We start from the raw sequence: 22,659 nt of genomic DNA on the forward strand, positions 1-22,659 counted from the left end.
CCCACATCAACATACTGCAGCAATAACAGCTAGAGATCATCTCCTTTGAGAAACCTAAAAGGAAGACTTGAGTGGATTCAGTTTCTAGCGCCAATATTTCATGACTCTGAAGTTTTGATGGTTGCTGAGGGATTTCTTGTCTGTCTGCCCTGAATATAATTCTTGATAATCCTTTCTGAAACACTAAATATTTTTAATAAATTGTTGTTCTTTCTGTATGGAGTCTTTGAGGTTGCTTTTAAATCATATCATGAGTTGGTATGCAATGTAAATCTCCTGAGTTGTCGATATGTCTCTCTGTCCGTGTCATTCAGACAAATTCCTGGGCATTGATGTATTTGGCAAACAAAGTGATTTAGATGTGGAAAGTACACTGTGTTCCTGAAGGGAAAAAAGACAAAAAGGGCCGAGTTTAATTAACAACTAATTCTAGCGCCTTGGACCAAGTAAGAAAAAACAGCAGATTCCCAGAGTATCTTTGGATTAAAGGGCAACATCTCACATACACTTGTTGAATCTCATGAGGTGATTGTGTCTACACAAGACTTATCTAGCCACTGGGGCCTCCGCAGTATTTGAGCAAAATCAACAACCAAATCAAGCAGGTTATATTGAGATTTATTTTACTTTGGGATTTCATTCCAAAATGTTTAGAAGACCACTGGCTAATGTCAACTCAATGTTTTGCTGTGTTGGAGCAACACAGCAAACACAACTTCTCCTATCTCCCTCCCTGGGTGGTATCTGAGTGGTTATTGAGTTTGAAATTGGACACATGCCACTAAAACCCCGTCAGTGTTGAGCTAAGTCCACTCTCCACTGTCAAGTGCAACCACTCCGCGAGTACTTTGTTTTTTACCTTTTTCATTCTTTTATCTTTTACCTCCATGTTTCCGACTGCTGACTGAATCTTACTGAATAACAATTTGTTCAGTAGACATACAGCTTCATCACATCGTTTGTCAAGACTCAAGAAGAGTAATGCCTGCACACTCAGAAATCCATTTATAATAACAATTCATCATTAGGATGGCATGAGTGTACCAAATTGCATCGCAATACAAAAAAGTCAGAGAAAATTCAAAGATTTAGCAACTTGGAATCATGAGTCTATGTAGCAAACAAAACTTAAGCCTGCTCATAACTAGTGTAAGATCAGTGCTTTACAAAAGACTCCTTGTGTTAGCACCATAGACATCAGTAGCAAATTGGATTACAATTCATCATGTAGATTAAGGGTTTTTAAGACTGGACAAAAGAGCTTAAACCACCAAATGACAAACAGACTGACACTCACTCACTCATTCAACTTCTACCACTGTCACGCTCACACCGACAGTCATTTTAGAGTGTGTTTACCTAATCCCCATATTGCATGTTTTTGGACTGTGGGAGGAAACCAGAGAACCCGGAGAAAACCCACGCACACACGTGGAGAACATGCAAACTCCATGTAGAAAGGCCTTTGTTCCGACTGGGTTGTGGACAGACTGACACTGTTCATGAATATTTTTTTCTGGCTTTGTCAGACAGCCATATTGTTTGCAGTATTTAATATTTTTCCCTACCTTTGCCTGTTTATCAAAGCTCTCATTTGGGACTAATTGTGCAGGAGGAGTGGACTTGAGCTGGGCAGAAAAACAGTTTTGGCTCCAGTGGCTTGGTTTAATTGTTGAAGCCTTGTTGAGGGGGATCGTGTTCCATTGCTGCAGGGCACAGCTTGGGTTTGTAAATTGACTTCTTACAACATTTTCTGGATGTTAAAACTTTTAGCTTCTCTATGGGAAGCAGATAAGAGAATAAATTACTGCGTATAATGAGCCAATCCCCTCTCCTGTGGAATTCCTGTGCTTTCAGCTGAAAAGTATACATGGAGGGGTTTGGGATTTTTTTTATTTTTTTTAAATTTGTATCTTGTAAAGAACTGGGTTCATCTAAAGGATACCACTTCTATAGCTATGGATTTGAAGATGAAAGGCATAGACAATCTGTTAGGCTAATCCTTAGTTAAAATATTCCCAGTACATTATAGTCTGCTCTGTACCACTGGTTTGTGGATGACAGTAATCTCACCGTGTTCTCACTCTCCTCCCTTTTCTTCCTTCCTAGCTCTAGGTCTTTGCTTTGTGATTAGTGCAATTTCCCAGTTTATACAGTAAAACCTTAGGGATTTTCTGTTTATACTGACTTTATTTGTAGGGGGAGGTGAGACTCTAAACAACAGCCTAATGAGAAGGCTACTCTGTTTTGCCTTGTGTGGTAAAATAACAATTTCTTCCTGTTCACCTCACAGTGTGAGCTTAACTGCAGTGCTGGGATATCATAAAGTTCCTATATCCTTATCATGTTTGAAAATTAGACCGTAATTACTGTTAAATTTCTTTCTATTAAGCGAAAGTATTGCCTTTCAGTTTCACGTACTTCTCTACCTCGGGTAATTGTATACACAATAACATTTACTTCCTGTGTAGTAGGAATCATTTTTCAAAGGACATGCAGTAAGTTAGAGATCAATCGCTTCTCTACTGGTACATTTCTCTACTCATTGAACACAAAACATTTAACCGTTCTTTATTTAAGTGTCGTTTCTGAAACGATAGTTCTCTACAAAGCAAACAGGTGCCTGGCGATCCATTACCTCTACTGGACTTTTTGTACTGACTTGTTAAAAAAGAAAGAAATATACATTATTTTCAGGATTTCTTGTTGCTCAAAATCAAGGCCTCACTGCACTGTACATTGAATGTACATGAGTCAAAGAGAAGCTCAATGGACAAAGACAGATAACAGAAAAATCATACACCCAACCCCCTGGACCAGACATTAACCACCCAGCAGTGTTTAATACAAAGAGTTGTTTGGCCTCGCAGTGTATTGATGCCTGGGAAATGCTCAGTTCGTGCTGGGACCAGTTTTCTGGTTTATTATGGTCATCTCAAGGCTGTGTGGTCTCTCCAGAATTATTCTGGTGGTTTAGGTGGGGGGGAACGCATTTTCATGTGTGGGGTGTTTTCATTCCATCCTGCCAAATGACTCGGTATGGCACCATCTCAACACACACCAGGACCACCGCTGCCTCCCTTCACAATATGAGCGTCTCTTCTCTCTGAAGTAAGAGGCTTAAAGAGCCGTCTGGAATACATTAGTCACAGTTATTAATGAGGTTGTTTTGATTCTGCTCTCTGCCTTGCCTTTTTTCCGCTGTGCTACGTCATGACGATGCAGAGGATTTGGGCTTTAACAAAAAGACAGACCTTGTCAGCTCAGCAGGGGGACAGAGTTAAAACGAGACATAGAACTGATGTGAAAGCATCATAGAGAAAAAAAAAAAGTTTTGATACAGTGGACTGGTTCTACACTTCCTAATCACATTATATTGTGTTGTACATTATGTTATGCACTTGTAAAGGGAGTAAATTCAAATGTGAATTAGCACACATAAATGTCAATGGCATCGGTTACTTCACATGATGGATTTTGTCCGTCAGTGCCGATATACAGTACAGGTTTCTGTTTTTATTGGATTTTTGGGGGCTATAACTCAAATACTTCAACTGGCGTTTCATTTGGCATCCGCATGGTCGTGGTGTTATTAATACCATATGGTGATGAATGGTTTGTCTGACTCTAAATATGATGTACATCGTGTCTCTGCTTTTAAGTGAGTGCTAAAATGTTGGGTTTCTGTTATTTCTGGTATTATTTTGCATGCCCACTATGTCATAACAATACCGCACTGAACACAGATCCGTCATTATCTAATCTCCGTGTACCACCTTGAAGGTTAATGTTATGACATTCACACCGAGCACCACGTGACATTTTCAGTCATCATGAGGAATATCTCAACTCTCCACAGACAGAAACAGCCACTAGACATTTTGGAGCTTCTATATCTACATCCAAAAAGACGCAGGCTTAAATCAGGCTGATACACTCATGTCACTCATCCCTTGCCGAGCTTTGATAACTCCTCCTTGCGACCTTCTTACTAAATATAGCAATTCATGTATTGATTTGGAGACGTGGTGCATTCACAGCATGCCTCTGCTATAATGACCTATTTCAACAGATTGCTTGTAGTTAAGCTTTTTTTTTTTTTCCACTGCACTCTTTGTCTCTGGGCTGCAGAGGGAAGAAGACTCAGCCACATGTTCAGACTGGGTGTAGACAAAATACACCTCAGTTGTTACGATACCATCATGTATTCATGAAGGCCTTACGGAAACACAAGGTCACGTGTATTTTCTATGTTGCAATCCTGTGAGAAGTGCATATTAAAGCATCAAATTCATGAAATCGTTATCACTACAGCGAATGTTTATGTGTGCTCTCGTTGCCATCAGGTGTTGTCTACCCAAGACATGGTGCAAAGTTGTCAGATTAGGACAATCTACTGGGTCTGCAAGCAGCGTCATAAAGTAACAATCATTCACAGGGTTTAAAGGGGTAAAGAGCCAATGAAAGCTTGGCAAAAGATGGCTTGAATTTCATCTGTATTTACACCATGCCAGCAGGCAGGTTTCCCATTCGTGAATGACTAACTATGATTGAAATCATGGCTCTGACGTACTTTGCTATCAGTCAGTGCAGTGTTGCAAGAGGGATGGGCACCAACAGGATCGATGCTATGTTATCCAAGGCAGTTGAGATCCAGAATCATTGTCATTGTTTTATCAAAACAGTGGGGTAGCATGCCCAAACATCTCACTATTTATCTTAATTCCTTCCAGATAACACAGCTGCCTTGTCAAAGATACACTGCGAGCTGCCTGGCCTTGTCAGTTAATGCTAAAATATACAGAAGGAAACAATGCATAAAATGCACTCAAGCATCAAATTAAGTAGAGCAGTCTTTTATTTAAAAGTCATTTATGGGCACTCTTTTCCATTATGCTCATTTAAGGATTTTGACCTCAATGGAAGTAATTCATCCCGAAGACTTTCTACAGTGGCATTGTCATTCAGATGGAAGATTCTTATCAGGCCCACAACAAAACCCCTGAGAGCATAAGTCCTTCCTCGCTCTTTACCAATTCACCGACCTTCAAGTCGACGCCACAATCAGGCCTTTGTTGGCCTGGCTTGTCTGTCATCTCTCTGGTTCTGTTGATATGGGCCTCCCGCTGAGAGCATGATCCCCTCATAGACTGCACTAAATGCTGACTAATTGAGCTTGTCTAGCCCGAATCTGTTGGTGTGCTGATAAGAAGGTATTTGACCTCTCTGCAGGCACCTGGTAGTGCCATGTGTAACACATTCCTTAAAGACCTTCTGTATTGAATAGAAAAATATAGCAGGTATAAGGTACAGATACCACACCTACATAGAATTAGGAAGAGGGTGTGTCATATCAGTTAGATTGGAAATCTCTTTGGCTGGGTTTAAAAGAATTTACTTATTTACCTGATTAAAATCACTCTTAAGTTAAATGAACTGATATTGTTTAAGCAAATCATGAGGTCCTTGTTTATCCTCTAACCCAATTAGTCTTAGATCTGTCCACATGGCAGAATAGTGAAGCTGAAAACATGGCAAGACCAACATAAGGTCCTCAACTGAAGGCACTGCCTTGCCTAAAGTCATGTATGGTTTCATGTCAGAGTAAATAAGTATAGTTTAGAAGCCAGAGAAGTCAGACAAAAGTGTCTAGTTCTCTGAGGATATCCTTCATCTCCAAGCAAAATGTATCTTGAATCAAACCAGAAATCAAATTGAGACTTTGTGAACAGGAATCAAATAGATTTGTGGAAATGGTGGCACCCAGTACGTCACCACCCAGCACTACAAGTCAGACTTTAGTTTTTGATCAACTAGTTATGTCTCTTTAAGAAGTTCACGGAGCTCTGTAAATCAAAGGTCTTGAATGGATCCCCTTCCCATTTTCCTCAGCAAATTTCCATGCAGTAAATAAAGACTAACTGTTACTCAGTTCGTCCACTTTTGTCACTGTCTATGCCAGTGCGGTGGAATTAGTTTTTGCACACAATTTTGTACTTAGTTTCGTAGATGATCCGGTTTAAGAAGGCCAAACCATTAACACACACGTTACATACATTTACTTGAGTCCTTTCTGTTAGTGCTTTGTCAAACCAAACTTATCTTATATTTTGCAGCCGGGTTAAAACATGTCCGTACCATTTCATGCGTGTCTGCTATGGAAGGGCTTTTACTCTGAGTGTAAATGACATGACCCCCACTAGGATAATCCTGCTGCCTCTAGGAGCCCAAGACTAATCTGCCAGTCTCTCTTTTTGCAGGTCATTTCAAGCTGCCCTAACTTCCCTAACACCTTCACTAACCTTCACCTTCACTGCCCTGGCCACAAATCTGGATTTTGATCCTGCTTTGGGTGTTTCTAGTGTCTGTAAATACATCATACACTTCAATCATTTCTATTCTTCATTGTAAATCGCGGGCCTGTGGAGGACACAAACAAACGCAGCTTTGGTGACTCGCATGACTGTCAGCTTATGAATAAGTACAAAAGCTGTCCCCCAAAATGTAGAAGCATCCACTCTGCCATTCACTCTGTATTTTAACCAGCATTAACGTCAGTGTGGATATATGCTGTTCAGTATGACTATGTCAGTTATGTAGAGCTGGAGTCTGCCGTGTTGTGCAAGGAGAAACCTGTGCCTTCAGGCTAGATGGGTTGTGTTGGGGTTATATGGGTTTGCATGTGAAATGTATGACTTGTGAATTTTAACCATATGACTAATCCTGTTTGACTGAGGATGATTGACGTGTAGGCTTCACCACTTGCTCCATAGTGTTAGGCTTGCAGCTAAACCTCAGTGTGTAAGGATGTGAGCCATCGACAAATAAAAGACAGTTTCATAACACACAGGATTGCATTAAAATGGGCATGGACATCAGTGTCTTAAGGTCTATGGATGGCACCGTTTTCTTGAAACAAAATAATCTTGGCATGCTCCTGCAGTTGCTTCAATTTAAAGTGGTTGATCTGATTTGTCGCATTTGTTTTGAGAGTGCTGATCACTACACAACAAAGGCCGCCTTTACACCTGGCATTAGAATGTTTTTTCTGTGACGGATAGCACTTCACACATGCAATTACACCTGGTATTAACATGCGTGTACATTGTCCACAGTATAGATCAGACTGCTACTGCAGCTGGAAGCCGACGACAGTGGAGGAGACTTTGCAGTTATGTCGGCGCAGTCACATTAGCCGTGCTCGGGGCCACCGACTATCACCCGGAATCCGATTAAAGTCCAATCACAGGTGTAAAGGGGGCCAAAGACTCCACGATCAACATTACTCAGATGTTGATTATCTTCAAGATGAGCATGACATGAAATCATCAGACTGCCCACCTCATAAATTGTCAAATTAATTCACTATGCAGAGTTATGCTTTTATGCTTAAACTGCAAAATAGCTTCACGGCATCAGAACTTAATCTTTTATGGGCCTTGCAGTGAAAACAAAAACCCAATATGCACATAAAAAAGAAACCTCTACTTCCTCCTCTTTAAAGTACCAGTTGGTGAAGTGCAGATTGTCAGTCACTGGTGGAGTGAGGGAACATTCAGGCCCTTGAATGAAATATAAAGACATATCTAAAATTAATTATCAGCAAATGTCTAATGTTCCCCTCACATTGCTCACTTCTTCTCTTAATCACCTCCACAATATCATTTAGCCCTGATAGAAAGTACCTACTTTCTTGCCTCACTTGTTTTGTTCTATGAAATACAGCTGAAGGTAGAAACTGAATGAAATATTTTATTCTCCAAGACTCTACACAGCAAATTGAACTTTATCATGGTGCAGAAGTACCTGCTGCAGTGTACAGTCATTTACACACTCACTGCAGTGCTATGTATATTCAAATCCATATTTTGACTTTTGCACTGTGCACTGATATCTTTACATGGACTTTTAAACAGTATCTGGTGATATTCACCTCACGGTCAATTTATGGACTGTGAACATACAATGAATCAGTGTTTCTTGAAAAAAACAAACAAAAAACAGTTGCAACTTGTGAGTGTAACAACATTTTATAGTTGTGTCCCATTCTTTCTTTTACTTCCGTCCATGTTAAATATCACTTCTTTTAAAGTGCAGCCATTTTGGTGCAGTCTGTCTTATCAAGGGGAGAAGAGTTATATTCTGGGAGGAACTCATTAGCAGGGAAGTTGCCAAGGTAACAGAGGACCCCAGCACCACACATACACACACTATACTATTGGCGCGTTCCCTGTGTGAGTTGGGTACTTAATTTCACGTACCCCCTGGGTCTGTGCTGAACAGCTTCCATTGATTAGGACAAATGGAAGGGAGACCATCCAGGCCAGCCCCTCCTTTATCAGGGTTAAGGATGTAGTCATAGAGGGGGGAGAAGACGCAGAGCAGACCAATGAATAGCTCACAAATTCCTTGTTTTAGCTGAATCAATGACGTTTTTAAAGGCTAATTAGTTGATCTATTCACTCGGTATAATTTGCTAAGACCACCACCTCACTCTGCAGCCATGATTGGGCTATTTAATGTATTCCACCTCTACACAACAGCCATTAAAGGCTTCAAACGAATTGCCAACTAACAATAGCAGCTTGTTCAGGCACAGGTGTAGTGGTCCGGGGGATAAGGTTTTCTGTGTTTTGTAAATGTGTGATTTCGTGGCGCATCTTTGAGTCTTCATATTAGGTGAAATATTTGGCTGCTTTATCTTCCGTGGCATGTTATGTCATGTCATGCATTCAATTTTCAAGAGCTTATTATTCACATGATGAGAGAATCTACCGCTGGCTGAGTGGAACATTTTCACCTCATTGTACTCTAAGCGCCCTGAAAGTCACAGTCATTAGACAGAAAATGATTTTCTTATTCGATTTTAAAATACGGAAGTATTAAATACATGTACTTGCTGCTAAAAGAAAAATCAGTGGCTGTTGAGAGTTCATGTTCTCTCTTTGTTTCAAGTGAAGCATGCGCATGAGCATTTTGGATTCATGCATGAATGTGAAATAGGCAAATTATAGCTGTTGTTTTTTTTTTCTTCTTGTAGATCAGATGGATAAGAATTCGCAGAGACTCCCTGCTGCCTCACTAAATGTTTGTGGTCAGAAGAACTGATATAATCTTTAATAAAAACACACTGGGGAGAGATGGCTGGAGATATAAAATCCAGACTATGAATATGATACTCACATACTGGCTCGGGGCACTTTTTTCATCTTTCGTGCTTTGTTTAAAGTGTGTTTGTATGTGAATGTGTGTGTTCTCTACATGTTTGTGTGTGTGCATTAGAGGGTTACGCAGGGACAGTGGCAGGATTCAGCGCCAGCTGCTCCTCACAATGCCAGTCCCCTTCCTTCCTCCCCTCACACCCCCACCATCTTCCCTGTGTTACCCCCTTGTCCCCTTTGACTGGACAACATGCAGCCCCTTTATGCCACCTGTCCATCAGTGAGACCGCACCTTGGGGAGCCTCTGTCACTGAGCTTGGAGCTGCTTCTTGCTGCTTTGTTTGGATTCTGCTGAATTCTCCCCTTCCTCCCCCTTCCTCGCTCCATCTTGCTCTCTTTTGCTCTGTGTGTTGTCCTTTACAAACACAGACAGACAGAAAAACAGGCATATAGAGACTAGTGATGGCCTCTGTCAGCCATTTCATACATCTGCCTCCAGGCATAAAGGACACCACCACAGCTGCTAGGGCTGTCACTTTTTCCAAAAATCTAGTTCAAACTAGTTTATAATGACCCGCAATTTTGCTTTATTAACAATGCTGCTAGCGTTAGAGAATTCATAACTAACAACATTCAGTAGAGTAGGATGGCATAAACATTCCCTAAATGGGAATTTACTGACAACAGGAGGAAGCTCCAACAGTTTTTAAATAAATGCAAAAAGGCAAACAGCTCAAGTGATAATAATTGCCAGAAACACACATTTGTCAACCTGATCAGGATTAGTATGTATGGCTCTCTGCGTATTTGTACACATAGACCATGAAGATGTTGCCGCCTTACAGACAGGTTATTAGCAGGTACAGTTCCATCATAAACCTTACATCCCATATTCAAAATAATATTGAATTCTGAATAAAAAATGACAGTCCTAACAGCTGCCTGCTCCTGCCACCACTGCTGTCTCTCCCTGCTTGCTTCTCACCTGTATTGTCCAGGATGCAAGGCAGACGATGCTGGCTGTCGAACCAGATTGGATAGATCTAAATCAACATAAAGCTGATGATATTTTTGTCCAGCTCCAGAATGTTGAGGAAACTTAAATGGGTTGTTTATTTCACGGACTGGGCGGCATAATTCATCCTGTATTGCTTCTTATCTCCACCAAGACATTAATGTGAATTCTAGACCTGCCTGCCATACGTTTTCAGCAGGTACCTGAGGTTATTTATCTTACATTCGTCCCGCTTCTCTCACTCTGCTTCCTCCACCCAGTCCCACTGTCATCAGCAGTCTGAGGCTGTGATCAGGGCTGCAAGGTCCGCATGCAGCCTGTGGAACGGAACGAAGAAGCTGCCTTACATAGAAATGGCTCCCGTTACCGTAGCAACTAGCTGTCCTTGAGCAAAGGGCACATTTGGGGGGTTTTGGAAGCCGAGGCACTGACATATCCACGTCAAATCTCATAGAGACTTCAGACACATTGATTTCTGTAATGCAAACACAGCCCTAGACACAAGCAATTTACCAATACGTTTATAAATCATGGGCTTAGAGAATGGTGGCATAGAGCTTGAATGGAGTGGGGTCCATGAGTGCGACGGCTCACAGGTAAAAGGAATGTTTTTCTCATCATCGCACCACCTCTACAATCTTGTCAGAGATGGGTGTTTCCTGGAGTGTGGGGATATTCGGTGAATCCTGTGGTGCAGCAGGTGACCTGTTCCCATGAGGACATTGGTGGGTGTGGGTGCTGCCCGCATTCTTTCGATTGTCACAACAACGACAGCTTAACAATGTGACATCCGAGTCTCCTCGTTTTCTACCTGTCTCAAATTTGAAACTATACAGTACACCCACTCAGGCCGTGCTGTGCCTGAAAAGACGGGTGTCGGGACACAGTAGCACTAGGGGCAACTTATTCTTGGTGTCACATGACAGTGAAAGTTAAGTGTGTCTGCTTTCAGCTTGCATGCAATGTTAAGTCAGGCCAGAACTCCATGCAGCAATGTTAACACCCACAAAAACAAGTGAAAAATCACTGGTTGGGGGTGGAGGGTGATTGGTGAAAGAGAGGTAAACACATTTAAATTTTTAAAACATAAATGTAATGACATGCTCTTCCTTGTGAATTAGGGCTGCAAAGCTATTTATATCTAATAGATGTACAACATGGATTGAGCTCAATTAATTTGAATTTGACTATTTTGTAACAGACATGTATATATCTGCTAATTCCGACCCATATGGCGTAGACAACAGAATCTAACTGAATTAGGTACCCCATCTGCACATCAATTGGTGACCACATAATAAAGCACCATACCATAAATTTGATTTTAGTGCCATTATTTGCATTAAGTAACATAATAATCATTCATTACTAACAATGGAACATGCAAGGTAGCTGGTCCCTGTGCAATGTGGATCCTTAGGGTTGACAAGGCATCTTAAATGGAGATTAATGCTGACAAAAAGGCCTGCCTCTTGCCACACCCCAGCCATCTGCAGCCCAGCGTACCGAAGAGTCCACCAGCAACCTGATTGGACCCCGTCATCCTCTGGAGAGCAAGCTGTCAAGTGATCTGCCTCCATGAAATGACCCTTTCTACTTTATTCCCCTAACCGCCCACCCTCAAGCCTTGTTCATATTCGTACCTTGAGAGTACAGCTATACGTGTTGGCTCAGATGCTTGTAATTTCACCACACCACATTTTGCGCAAAAAAAAAGGGAAAGGGGGGTAAAGAAAATGGGATTGCAGTGAAAATTCCAGACGTTATTACTGTGCTGCATGCATGGCTCCAGTGATACTTCCCTTTCATCTCAGTTTCCTCCTCTATTGACAGATGGTAGTTATCAGACAGTATGGAAATGCTGTGGTTAAGATAGTTTTCACTGATTTTTTTCCCCTTTGGTATTTATGACCTGATGATCACCATGAGAGCATTGTGGTCTCGCACAGAATCACTCTGCCAGTGTTGTTTGAATCAAACTAACATTTGCCACATGGCAGTGACGCACTATCTCTGGCTGAAGTGGGGTTTTTTAGGCGTTATAAGGCAAGATATGTATGTATAGTCTCACTTCATGTAGTGTCTGTGTGACTAGAGTTATTATTATATTGGCTAATGGAAAGATAATAGTCTCATTCATTATCTAAAGTATGTATAATTACCGGTGTGCCGTTTAACAGTTGCACATCAATATTCACCTCGTTGCCTGTTATCAGCCTATTGCCATTTACCAATACAGATACATAATTATGTGGGTGTCTAATTGAATAATGGAAAAGAGAATGCAGTTATCTAAAACGATTACCTTTGTGATTAGAATAAAATAGAATGCCTATATTGTCATTGCACAAGAAAATGCAACGAAATATGCAGTGCTGCATCTGACATAGTGCCAAGTATTCAAACAAGAACGCCAACATCACCTCTTGCACAATGGGAAGATTACATGGTTAAATAGAATATATGTAAATAAATGAACAATCGTACAGGTAGTCGTAAAGGTCATTTCCTAAACGTGCATGATTGAATTAGCGATTATTCAAAGATGCAAGATTGAAAAACATGTCTTTTATTCATTTATGATGAAGATTTGTTGTTGTTCCTGAGACAAAAGAACAACACAAGTATAGGTTATACTCTTGACTATCTACCAAATTGCCATTGAAAACATCTGTATTCGGTATTGGACCAGAATTTTACCATCTGTGCACCATTAGTTAAAATGTGTCTTTGGAAAACTGAAATCTGCATTTCTTTACAGACTTAAGATGAATAAAAATAGATTTATGTTTGTGAATGTGTCATTAGCTACAGTTATTTCCCTATGAGACTTTTTTTTAAAACGTTTTAATAATAAAACACAAAGTTGCAAAAGGTGAAAGCATGAAAATACTCTACTTTCACTTTATATCTGAGAAATGAGGTCAGTTAGTGGGGAAATGAGTTTATACCAGTAGTCATATGTTAATACAGTATTTTCCCTATGGGATATTTTTAGCTGCCACTGACATTCTGAGCAGTGCTTCACACTTATGTTGTCCTTGTTTTGGTCAGCCATGTATGTGTGTGCCACATATACAAGGTTAAGTCAGTGCAGTATACGCTGCATTGACTTGTCCTCTGCAGTGTCCAGGTGGGCTTCATTAGCAGCATTTATCCACATGCACGTTGCTTATTTATATGTGGATGTGGGGTATATGCATTGTAAAAACATTTAATTAAAGCTCAAGAGTGAAACTTTTATTACCCATCAAAGCCCTGTGGTTTACACACACACACACGCACATGCAGAGACAGCTCCTACCTTCTGCTAGTGGTTCAGTAAGTTATGTGTTGTATATCCGCCTTTAAACACAGTGACACAGCTGTGTTGTGTTCTGTTGGTGGAGATGGCATTTTCATGAACGGACAATCACGGGCGTGAACGTCCAGGTTTAATTTTTAGAATCCACCTCTAAAACTTTTCATGGACTCTTCTTGAAGTTGCCAAACTGTCTGCTTCTGGTGTGTGTGCATCTTCTGCTCTGCCTGCTCAGTCGTGACCTAAAAGGCATCACTCTGTGTGCAGTGCAGGAACGTTGCCACAGACACAAAAACACTGCTGTACCGAGAGAGTGAGTCACACAGACTGTGGCAGAGAGAGTCGTGTGGACCCGAAAGGCTTAATCTGCATTTGGTGAACTTATTTGACAACTGTATGAATGTAGCAGACATTTGTATATTTTTTTAATTATCATTATTATTATTATCTTTAATAATCAAATTAATTCGTGTCTGAACGTGTCTTACTTTTTCAGTATGTTATGACTATATTTCCAGAAAGAATATGGTTATTTTTTGTGAAGCTGAGCTGGATTTTCCTGGATGTCATTAAACGCAGCATAGCTCCGTGGACCTGCTCTAGTAGTATTGCTGGCCTTTCGTTGAAGCTGCCATTTCCTATTTGGTTATAACTTTGACTGACGTGTGTCGTCAGCCAATCAAAATGTGATATCATAGTGACAGAACGCCTCAGGCCCAGCGATGTGTCTGGCGCTAGCCCCCGCTGTTGTCATCAACGACGTTTGAACCTTAGGCGGGTTTTGAAGTAAACTATGATCACTGCATTAACACCACCGATCCATCATGTTTCTGATCTCCTTCGTGTGCACTTTTCACGGCGATCGTTTGGAGAAAAGATGGAAATTATTTCAAGAGGAAGAACTACACCGAAGAGGTACATCATTTACGGTAGTTCAAGTGTTAATGATAAATTTATAACATTTTTTAGAAGTGGTGAGGACAAAACTGTTGATCATAAATAGTGCCGGGGACGTGGTCCGCTACTGCATTTGTTTGTATTTTAAAGTTAGCAGACTTCAAAATTCGGTGATTGCCTATCCGTGGAATCCGCCACACCAGACACAGAATTTCGGGGATCTGAAGAGTTTATTCTGCGTACAAGCAGCACCGTGTGGCACACACACACGCGGCAGTCTGTCTCTTTCTCCCCCTTTCAGCATCCACAGTGCTTTGGGTTTGGGCCTGTACCACCTATTGGTGCGCCACTAAGTGATGTCCCAGTTGCAACAGGCAAAATAGGTACTCATTTACATATTCTCATGAAGAAATTTAACTATGACAAACCATTTTAGGCGCAGGCTATTTAAAGGCACAGTCAGTCAAGCTTTGAAGAAGTTCATCTAAAAAACATCAAATTAAATACAACATAAATCAACATTATTGACCCAGCTACAGTTGCACAATACAGCTTATAATGAGTTCTCTCTCTCACACACTCTCACCGTCTGTGACTGTGTATGTCACATGTGTGTTGTTCGTGTCCGTGCCCGCTCCCCCTTATTTCCCGCTAATCTGCTGCTCACAGCGGCTCCTAATCTGTCTCAGAGAAAGCTGCTGTGGGTGTCATCGTATGATCTCTGTGACAACTGTACAGGAGATGCAGCTTAGAGCAAAAATGCTCTAAAAAAAGGACACACTGAGGGAAAAGTCACTTGCCAGTTATTCCACTGTCGTCCTATACGCACTGCCACACACATACACAAATGTAACATGTATACCAGATGTCTGGATTAGCAAACAGAAGTTTAAAGGCAGTTTTAGGGCAATCGCTTATTTCTGGGTAAGTCACCAAATTCCTCTGATCTCTGATTCAAAGTCTTTTTTTAAAGCTTGAAGGGCAGGATTTAAGTTAATAGAGTTAAAAACAGTACCTAATCATTAAAATAAGTGTCGGTAATGTTTTTTTTTATTTCCTTGGATAAGCTCATGAAAGTTACTGCGTTCCCCTTTTATTATTTTTATTAGTTATTTTTAGTTGGACGGTAATGCAGGGGTACAGCCCTGTTAGCTCTGTTTTCATGCTGAACATTATAAAGGTGATTTTTGTATTCTTTCCATTTAAGAAATAAATCCTCATATAACAACCTTGAGTTTGAGATCAGCCTGATTTACACCTTGTAGTTCATCAGTGGCCACCTTCACACAATGGCATTGTCCTGGCTTATGGAGTGTGAGGAGCCACACAGTGTCCCGGACCTGTTAATTGCACTAGACATGGAAACCCAGAGGGGGAAATGAATATCTCATTTGTTTTCCAGTGTGCGTGTGGGGTGAAGCGAATACCAGTTGTCTAATAGGTTTCACACAAGCCTGATTGAATTAGATGGCGAACAGGACTGTGGTCCTAATTGAATTTCGGAGACCCTGTGTTGCAAACAGTGCAAGTTTGTGTTCCCCATGGAAGTGCAGAGGCAGACGGGGGGACAGGCTGCCTTGTCCCAGGAACAGACAGACAACTCACGGCTGCTCTCCTCTGGTTGATCTGTGGCTGTGTGACTGACGTTTCACAAGGTTAAGCTTTAGTTAGCTGTGACCAGTTCAAAGGCTGATAGCCTGCAGTTGTGGTCGTAGAATAGTAGAGGTCATGTGAAAACTTCTGCAAAAGTTGACAGCTTGTCCTAATCTAATTTCCTGAGACACAGTGGTTGATCTTGTAAAAGAAACCTCTTTACGATAGCCTCTGATCTGCCCATGCAGCAGTGATGCAGATGAATAGTTTTTACAGGCAGTACCAAAGCAAACATAGGTCCAAATGTGTGTGTGTGTGTGTGGCTCATTGCAGCAGCCTCTTTGGTCACAATGGAAAACAGGGAAATACCCTGCATATACACATACACACATACACACACCCACACACAATACCTCTGACACTGGCCATTTTCACTGCTTTCAGCACTTTTTCCTGCTGTGCTCACAAAACCTAGCACCTTACCTTTGATTTTTTTCCCTTCTTTTACCTCCCTCATCTTTTCTCTTTCACATCCTGAACACACACACACACACATACTCACACCTAGCCTGTCTTTGTCTTCCTTGCCTGTTCTTTAATGGTGTGTTCATTAAATAAAGCAGGTTTGTGGGGGGAGGGTGGGTTGGATCCCGAAAAAGAGGAACTGGGGAAATGGGGAAAGAGTGTGTGTGTGTGTGTGTGTGTGGGGTGATGCCCCAGACTGTTGGACAAAGAGTCTTTCTGTTGGCCGGTTAGATGAGCGATGGTGGGTGGAAAAAAAACCCATGAGGGGTTGCCACGGGTGTTGTTGTTATTGTTTTTTGTGTTTTTTTTACTCAATAAATGTGGCCTTTGGCTGAATTACCAGGTATCAGCTATTTGATTATCTGGTTTTGACTGTGCAGCACCCAGGCAGCCATGATGGAAATGTCAAATGCCTAGTCTTTGTTTGGCAGCTACCTATGTGCTGTGTGTTTGTGTGTGTGTGTGTGTGTGTGACTGCTGATGCGATCAGAGGAGCCAGCTTCCTAGAGAGAGTTTCCAGGATGGCTGGTCACATTGGCATCGCCACTAAAACAATACTCCTCCCTGTCTCTGTCCTTCTATTGTGTCTTCTCTTTTATTGGTCCATCTCGCAAACATATGGATACTTGCACTGTCAGACTTGCAGACTTTTGTATAATTCAGGTGATTTTTGCTCCAGGTTTTTACCGTCGGTGCGCTATAAATCTCTCTTGCTGTACTATATTAGAAACCTTTGAAACAACCAGCAAATTACCAGCTGTAAAAACTGACTAGCACCCCAGTAGTAATGTAGCTCTCATATATCACACAGTTCTATTTTTATTCAAACCACCTAATTAAAGGCTTAATGTCACTATATTTTATTAAAAGTCATAAAGAAGACATAACTAAGCAGCTGGAGGTTAGGAATGTATATGTTGAGGAGGGTATTATTCAAAATTGGTTAATCTAATAGTTGGTCTGTATGGGTTTCTGTTTTTTTAAATAGGAGATTTAGTGAGCGTATAGGGCTGTTGTGTCTCTGGAACCAATTTGAGGGTGATCTGGGCCTTTTGACACAGCTACCCACCAAATTGAGTTTGAAGTGTTTATAAATTCCCTTAAAACTTTTCTGTGTGGCTTTTGTACTTTTTTTGGCACATTTCATTGTCTGTCACATTTCCAGGATCCAGTTTGCAGTCCGCAGATATCTGATAACAAAACGTAGCATGTTTACTTTGTGATATTAGTTATATTAATAGCAGCAGGGTTTCGTATGCCTCTTAGTATAGGGTGCGGGAACAACAGAGAAGCTGTTGTCGATGAATATTCTTACAAAAATTAACTCCTGCAGCCAAAAGGATATCTGAATATTTGGGGAAACATCCAAAAAAACAGCCCTAAGCCTTGGAATGTTGAGCGAGACTGCCAGGCTGGTGATCAAACAGCTCAACAGCAGCAATCTGGGCAGGCAGGGAGGTAGTGAAGTAAAGCTCCGTTCTGTTTCTTAATCACAGCTTTCCACGTCTTTGCTTCTCTAAATCTGACACCAGACAACTTCCCAACTCTTAAAATCTGTCATCTAGGCATGAAGTGGAAATTCCCTAAATATTTACCATGGCAGAGCAGAGAGTCATGTCAAGACACATAGCACTGCGTCATAGTGTAACTGGCAGGATGTTTTCAAAAAATACCTTTTCTTTCATTGACTGTCTCACTTTTCAATTTACCGCATGAGAAAGCCTCGTCAAAGACAAATAAATACTAAATAAAAATGACTTCATTTCTGTGCAGTTCATTTAGTATTTGGCAGTGTTTGAATGATCTGGCACAAAACTGATCTTCAGTCTGAGATTATGTAAGCAGATATGTCAGTTTGGTCTAAAATTAACTTATTTCCTTGTTGGAATAGACATTTAAGGATTTTTCAAACATTAACATGTTAATATATAAAAGGTATATTAAACTCAAATGCAGGAAAAAAATGAATATATGAATTAATAGCAAATAAATCACAATAATATAGAAATAATTGGTGCATTTATAGTATTGAAGGTATATATGTGTGTATAAACATATTATATATAAAAGAAATTAACATTTGAATGAAGTACAAGACAAATGTGAATGTAAAAGCATATATTATGTTAATTTTCACACTAAACGGACGAGACGCACAGTCACCAGGAGAAATGTGTCTGTATGTTTGCGGTACTTTGTGGGAAATTTGCATTACCCACCCGTGTGCCTTCTAACATCGGATTATTTAAGTACAGCCACTCGGCAGCATGTGGCTTTCTAAGTGCTTATCGGTAAAATGTTTTAACATTCCTCCCCATGCAGACACAGCTCTTCCCCACCTCTACACCACCACCCCCCATCTCTTTGTCTCCATCTTTACACTTCTCTCTCTCCTCCCCTCCCTTCGCTGCCTCTTTATGTGTCTTCCTTTGGTGTTGCTCCTCAGAGCGCCGCACTCCCATAGACCTCACTGTGCTGCCGAGGTTCAGTCCCAATTCTCCACATAGCTGTTGCCTGGGCCTCATTCACAGAGCGTGTTGACTGGCAGTGTGAATGTCCAGGCCTCATGTTTCGCTCTGTACCCACAGCCTTTTCCCGCATCAATCATGGAGCAAGAAAAACATGTCAGGGCTAATATTTGAGAAGAGATATAATGGATTACTTTTTTTTCTGTGGCATTGATGTTTGTCATTACAAGAAAGCACCATTGCCACTTTGTAAACATGTGGTGCTTCACTTAAGCATCGTCTGATAATACACTTGTTAGACAAGCTGAATTCAAAAGAGCTCGATATTTAACACAAACAGATTATTCTTTAAACAAAGTATACTGTGAAACTGCTCGATGTGCCCAATCGCCACTAATGCGTTGGCAGTTAAATCACATTACTGCAGCTACATCAATTTATGGAATTTACATGACACTGCTCTCCTTTTCCATAGTTGATGTATTGTAGTTATATTTATTTATTTATTGGCTAAGTATGTTTAGTTGTAATTTGACACCTTGCTCACTGAGACTGTTGAGAAGTTTCTGTCATCACAGTTCCAGGATCGTCATACACACTTAGAGGGTGAAGGCTATGAGTAATGTACTTTGAGTAACAAGGGGGGAAAAGTGCGTTAAGGGTCTGGCCTGTAGGTCTCTGAACACAGTCATGTGTCTGTCCAACATAAACACCGGGACTGGACTTGGATTCATTCTGCCTTCTGCGAGTTACCCTCTTTTAAATGGAAGTTTCAGCTGCAGATGTTTCCACAGTCCAGATGCTACAGTTGAGTCGTAATTGCTGAAACAGCCTCAGAATGAAATAATGGCTGTGTGTGTTTTGCTTTATAGTGCAGAAAACTGCAGTAATGCTATGGTAAGTTTGTAGAAACGCAGAAAAAGGAAGGAGCTTTTCCTATAATGAATTAGGCACTTAGAATATTACAAACACAGGAAATGATCGTAATCAAAACGAGCTTTTATAGGGGATTAAAAAACCTTCGTAAGAACATAGCACATTTAATTTAGACATAATAAAAAATATGTGAGAGGCAAAAATGGATGGCTAGTATTAAATGTTTTTTTACACTGTTACTAAATAAAAACTGCAGCACAGTCAGACCTGAGGGTGTTGAACTTCAGAGGTGCAGTGCATCTCATCTGTGAATTTTTCATGTTGCTGCACTTCCAACACCTCCGTTTCTCTCAGCGCTGCTGTATTTTCTCGTTTTTTCTGGGGAGCAGGTGGGAACTGGATTACCTGAAGCAAAACGGTCGCTGGTTTTGCCCAAGATAGAGAAAAGCTGCAGTCAAAGAGATTGTATTTGTTATTATTAATATTTTTGGTGTATGTTCAGGTGCACTGTGACTCAGAAGAAGATAAAGGGATTTCACAGACCTTTTTTATCAACACACCGACTGATGGTACAATCTGTGATTCACCTGAACTGTGCACATATAGTGAATTTAATAGCATGTATGGCTGCGTTCATCTTTGTTTTTATCGTGAATGTTACCTTCCTCCCAGGTTTCCAGAGAGAGCGCCTTTAAAAGGGCTCTTAACAGAAAGCACGGCACTTCAGAGATTTCTTAGGCGACTAGAGCACGTTGAATAATTCAAAGAAAACTTACAGATTTGTTTCCATGTTACCATATCGGCAGAGGGCTTCCTCACATTCAAGGCCTCACTGCTGTGTATTCATATGTCGGGTTACACATATGCTGGACTTTCTTTCTTGTAACAGATTATTTTTTAAAAAGAAAACATTTATCTTTATATTTTCATGGATTGAGTTTATTATAATTGTATTGGTACTACAAAATAAATAAATAAATAAATACATCAATTGGACCAGCATTTTTAACAACTAAAAGATTAAGCCATTAATTAAAGAAAACGTCACTTGAAACACATCTTAGACAAACATTTCCTGTGGCCATACTATGAAATTCAAATAAGTGTTTCACTGTGTATTTTGAAAACATTGTATTCATTTATTTTATCTTCCCCTGTTTTTCAGCATGTGCATCAGGATTTTTCAAGCCAACTCAAGGAGATGAGCCCTGTTTGCAGTGTCCCATCAACAGCCGTACGACCAGTGAAGGCGCCATCAACTGTGTTTGCCGCAATGGGTACTATCGCACCGACTCCGATCCTCTCCAGATGCCTTGCACAAGTATGTATTGTACTAATGTTGCGGTTATGTTGTTAAGTTGAATGCACGCTCACAATGTCTTTGATTGCAAAAAAAAATATGAACTCTTTGACACATGACACATGCACATTTTACACCCACAAGCAGAGAGAGGAGCCCCCCGGATCAAAGGACAGTCATAGTCTGTTTGAGTCCAAACAGAGACACCCTGTCAGAGCTGTCTCTCTCACGTGAACACAATGCTGACATGCCCAAAGTGTGGTTGTCCCCAGGTCTGACCCAACACACAAGGCTCGGCTGCCCCTCCTCAACATCACACAGCCCGTACTCCAGGCCAGTGCACAGGTTACTGGGCCAGGGCGCGCAGCTTTGTGATGGGGCAAGGAAGGAGAATGAGCCCGGGCGAGACTCTCTCTTGTCATGACAATGAAGCAGTTTGAATTTGAATTTGAATTTGAGGCTGACACCGAGGTTGAGATAGAAAAAGAGACGGAAGGATTGACTAAAGCAAAAGAAAAGTGAGCGAGGGGGGAGGGCGTGATGGGGAAGACAGTTAGAAATGAAGGAGAGGGAGAGAGAGAGGGAGAGGTTATGTGTTTGTGAGAAAACAGAGAGTCCGTGCATAGAGTGTGGTCTTAATAAAGCACAACGGTTGAGTAAGAAAAGGAGCCCCTTTCAACATTTTAGTAGTGTGTTTTCCTCCCTCTCCCTCTTTATGTGTTGAAAGCAAGAGAGTAGGGGAAAAGATTTGATGGTTTCCAACAAAGGAGATTTGCATAAGCCTGGCTCTGGGAGTAGAGCAGCTGTTGTGAATGAGAAAGCAGCAGCGTCACGTCACCCGTTTTAAGCATAGCCGGGCCCAGCCTGATTAATGCAAGCAAATGGGCCCATCAGAGCATCCCAGTGGCTAATAAGGGGAGTATTAGTCCTCCTACCCATGAAGAAAAAGCAAGGAGGAGTTATGTTTTCATGTATGACAAACAACCAAGGAGGGCACTCCAGTGGGCTTCCTTCCAGAGCTGGATGTGTGTTAATTGCTGCCAATTAAAAGGAGGTTTAATAAGAAGTTTTCAATTCAAATTTAGGATGTTGGGGCGGAGTGGAATTGTTTATCTCATTATTCCTCGAGGATACGTGTTCCCTAATTAGATGTATATGACTTAAAAAAATAAACTGTTGTCACTGTTTGTTTGTATGGCCTGTCACTCACCATGCTGCACCACGTGGAAAGTTTCCACCCCGTAATGCCATGCTGCTAAGAATGCAGCGGTTGGAGGAGCAGTGGCTTTCTCTCCGCTGCAGTAACACTATACAATGCTCCATGAGAAAATGGTCAAGAGTCGATGTTAAGAAAACACTTGACAAAGTGGACACCAGCATGGAAAAGCAGACCATGTAAATGGGCTTCCCGAGGGAAGAGGCACTGCCAGCTTGAAATGCTGTCAGCTCAGACCTCAAAGAGGCTATATGCTATCGTCGTGAGCTTGTGGGTTTTTCTCTCCTCCTGTGTAGGGGTTATTTAA

The 22,659-nt window shown here is 41.1% G+C and overlaps 1 protein-coding gene across 5 annotated transcripts in view; it reads left to right on the top strand.

The window, feature by feature from the left end:
* ephb2b (eph receptor B2b) overlaps positions 1-22,659 on the top strand; it is a 110,600-nt gene that overhangs the window by 55,587 nt on the left and 32,354 nt on the right. For all 5 annotated transcript variants that reach the window (XM_044023558.1, XM_044023560.1, XM_044023561.1 and 2 more), the window contains exon 4: positions 21,002-21,157. In XM_044023558.1, coding sequence (XP_043879493.1) covers positions 21,002-21,157 — 156 coding nt within the window. The remainder of the gene's footprint in view (positions 1-21,001; positions 21,158-22,659) is intronic.

This window comes from Solea senegalensis, linkage group LG4 (genome assembly GCF_019176455.1).
Source record: "Solea senegalensis isolate Sse05_10M linkage group LG4, IFAPA_SoseM_1, whole genome shotgun sequence".
In the NCBI taxonomy this organism is placed as follows: Eukaryota; Metazoa; Chordata; class Actinopteri; order Pleuronectiformes; family Soleidae; genus Solea; species Solea senegalensis.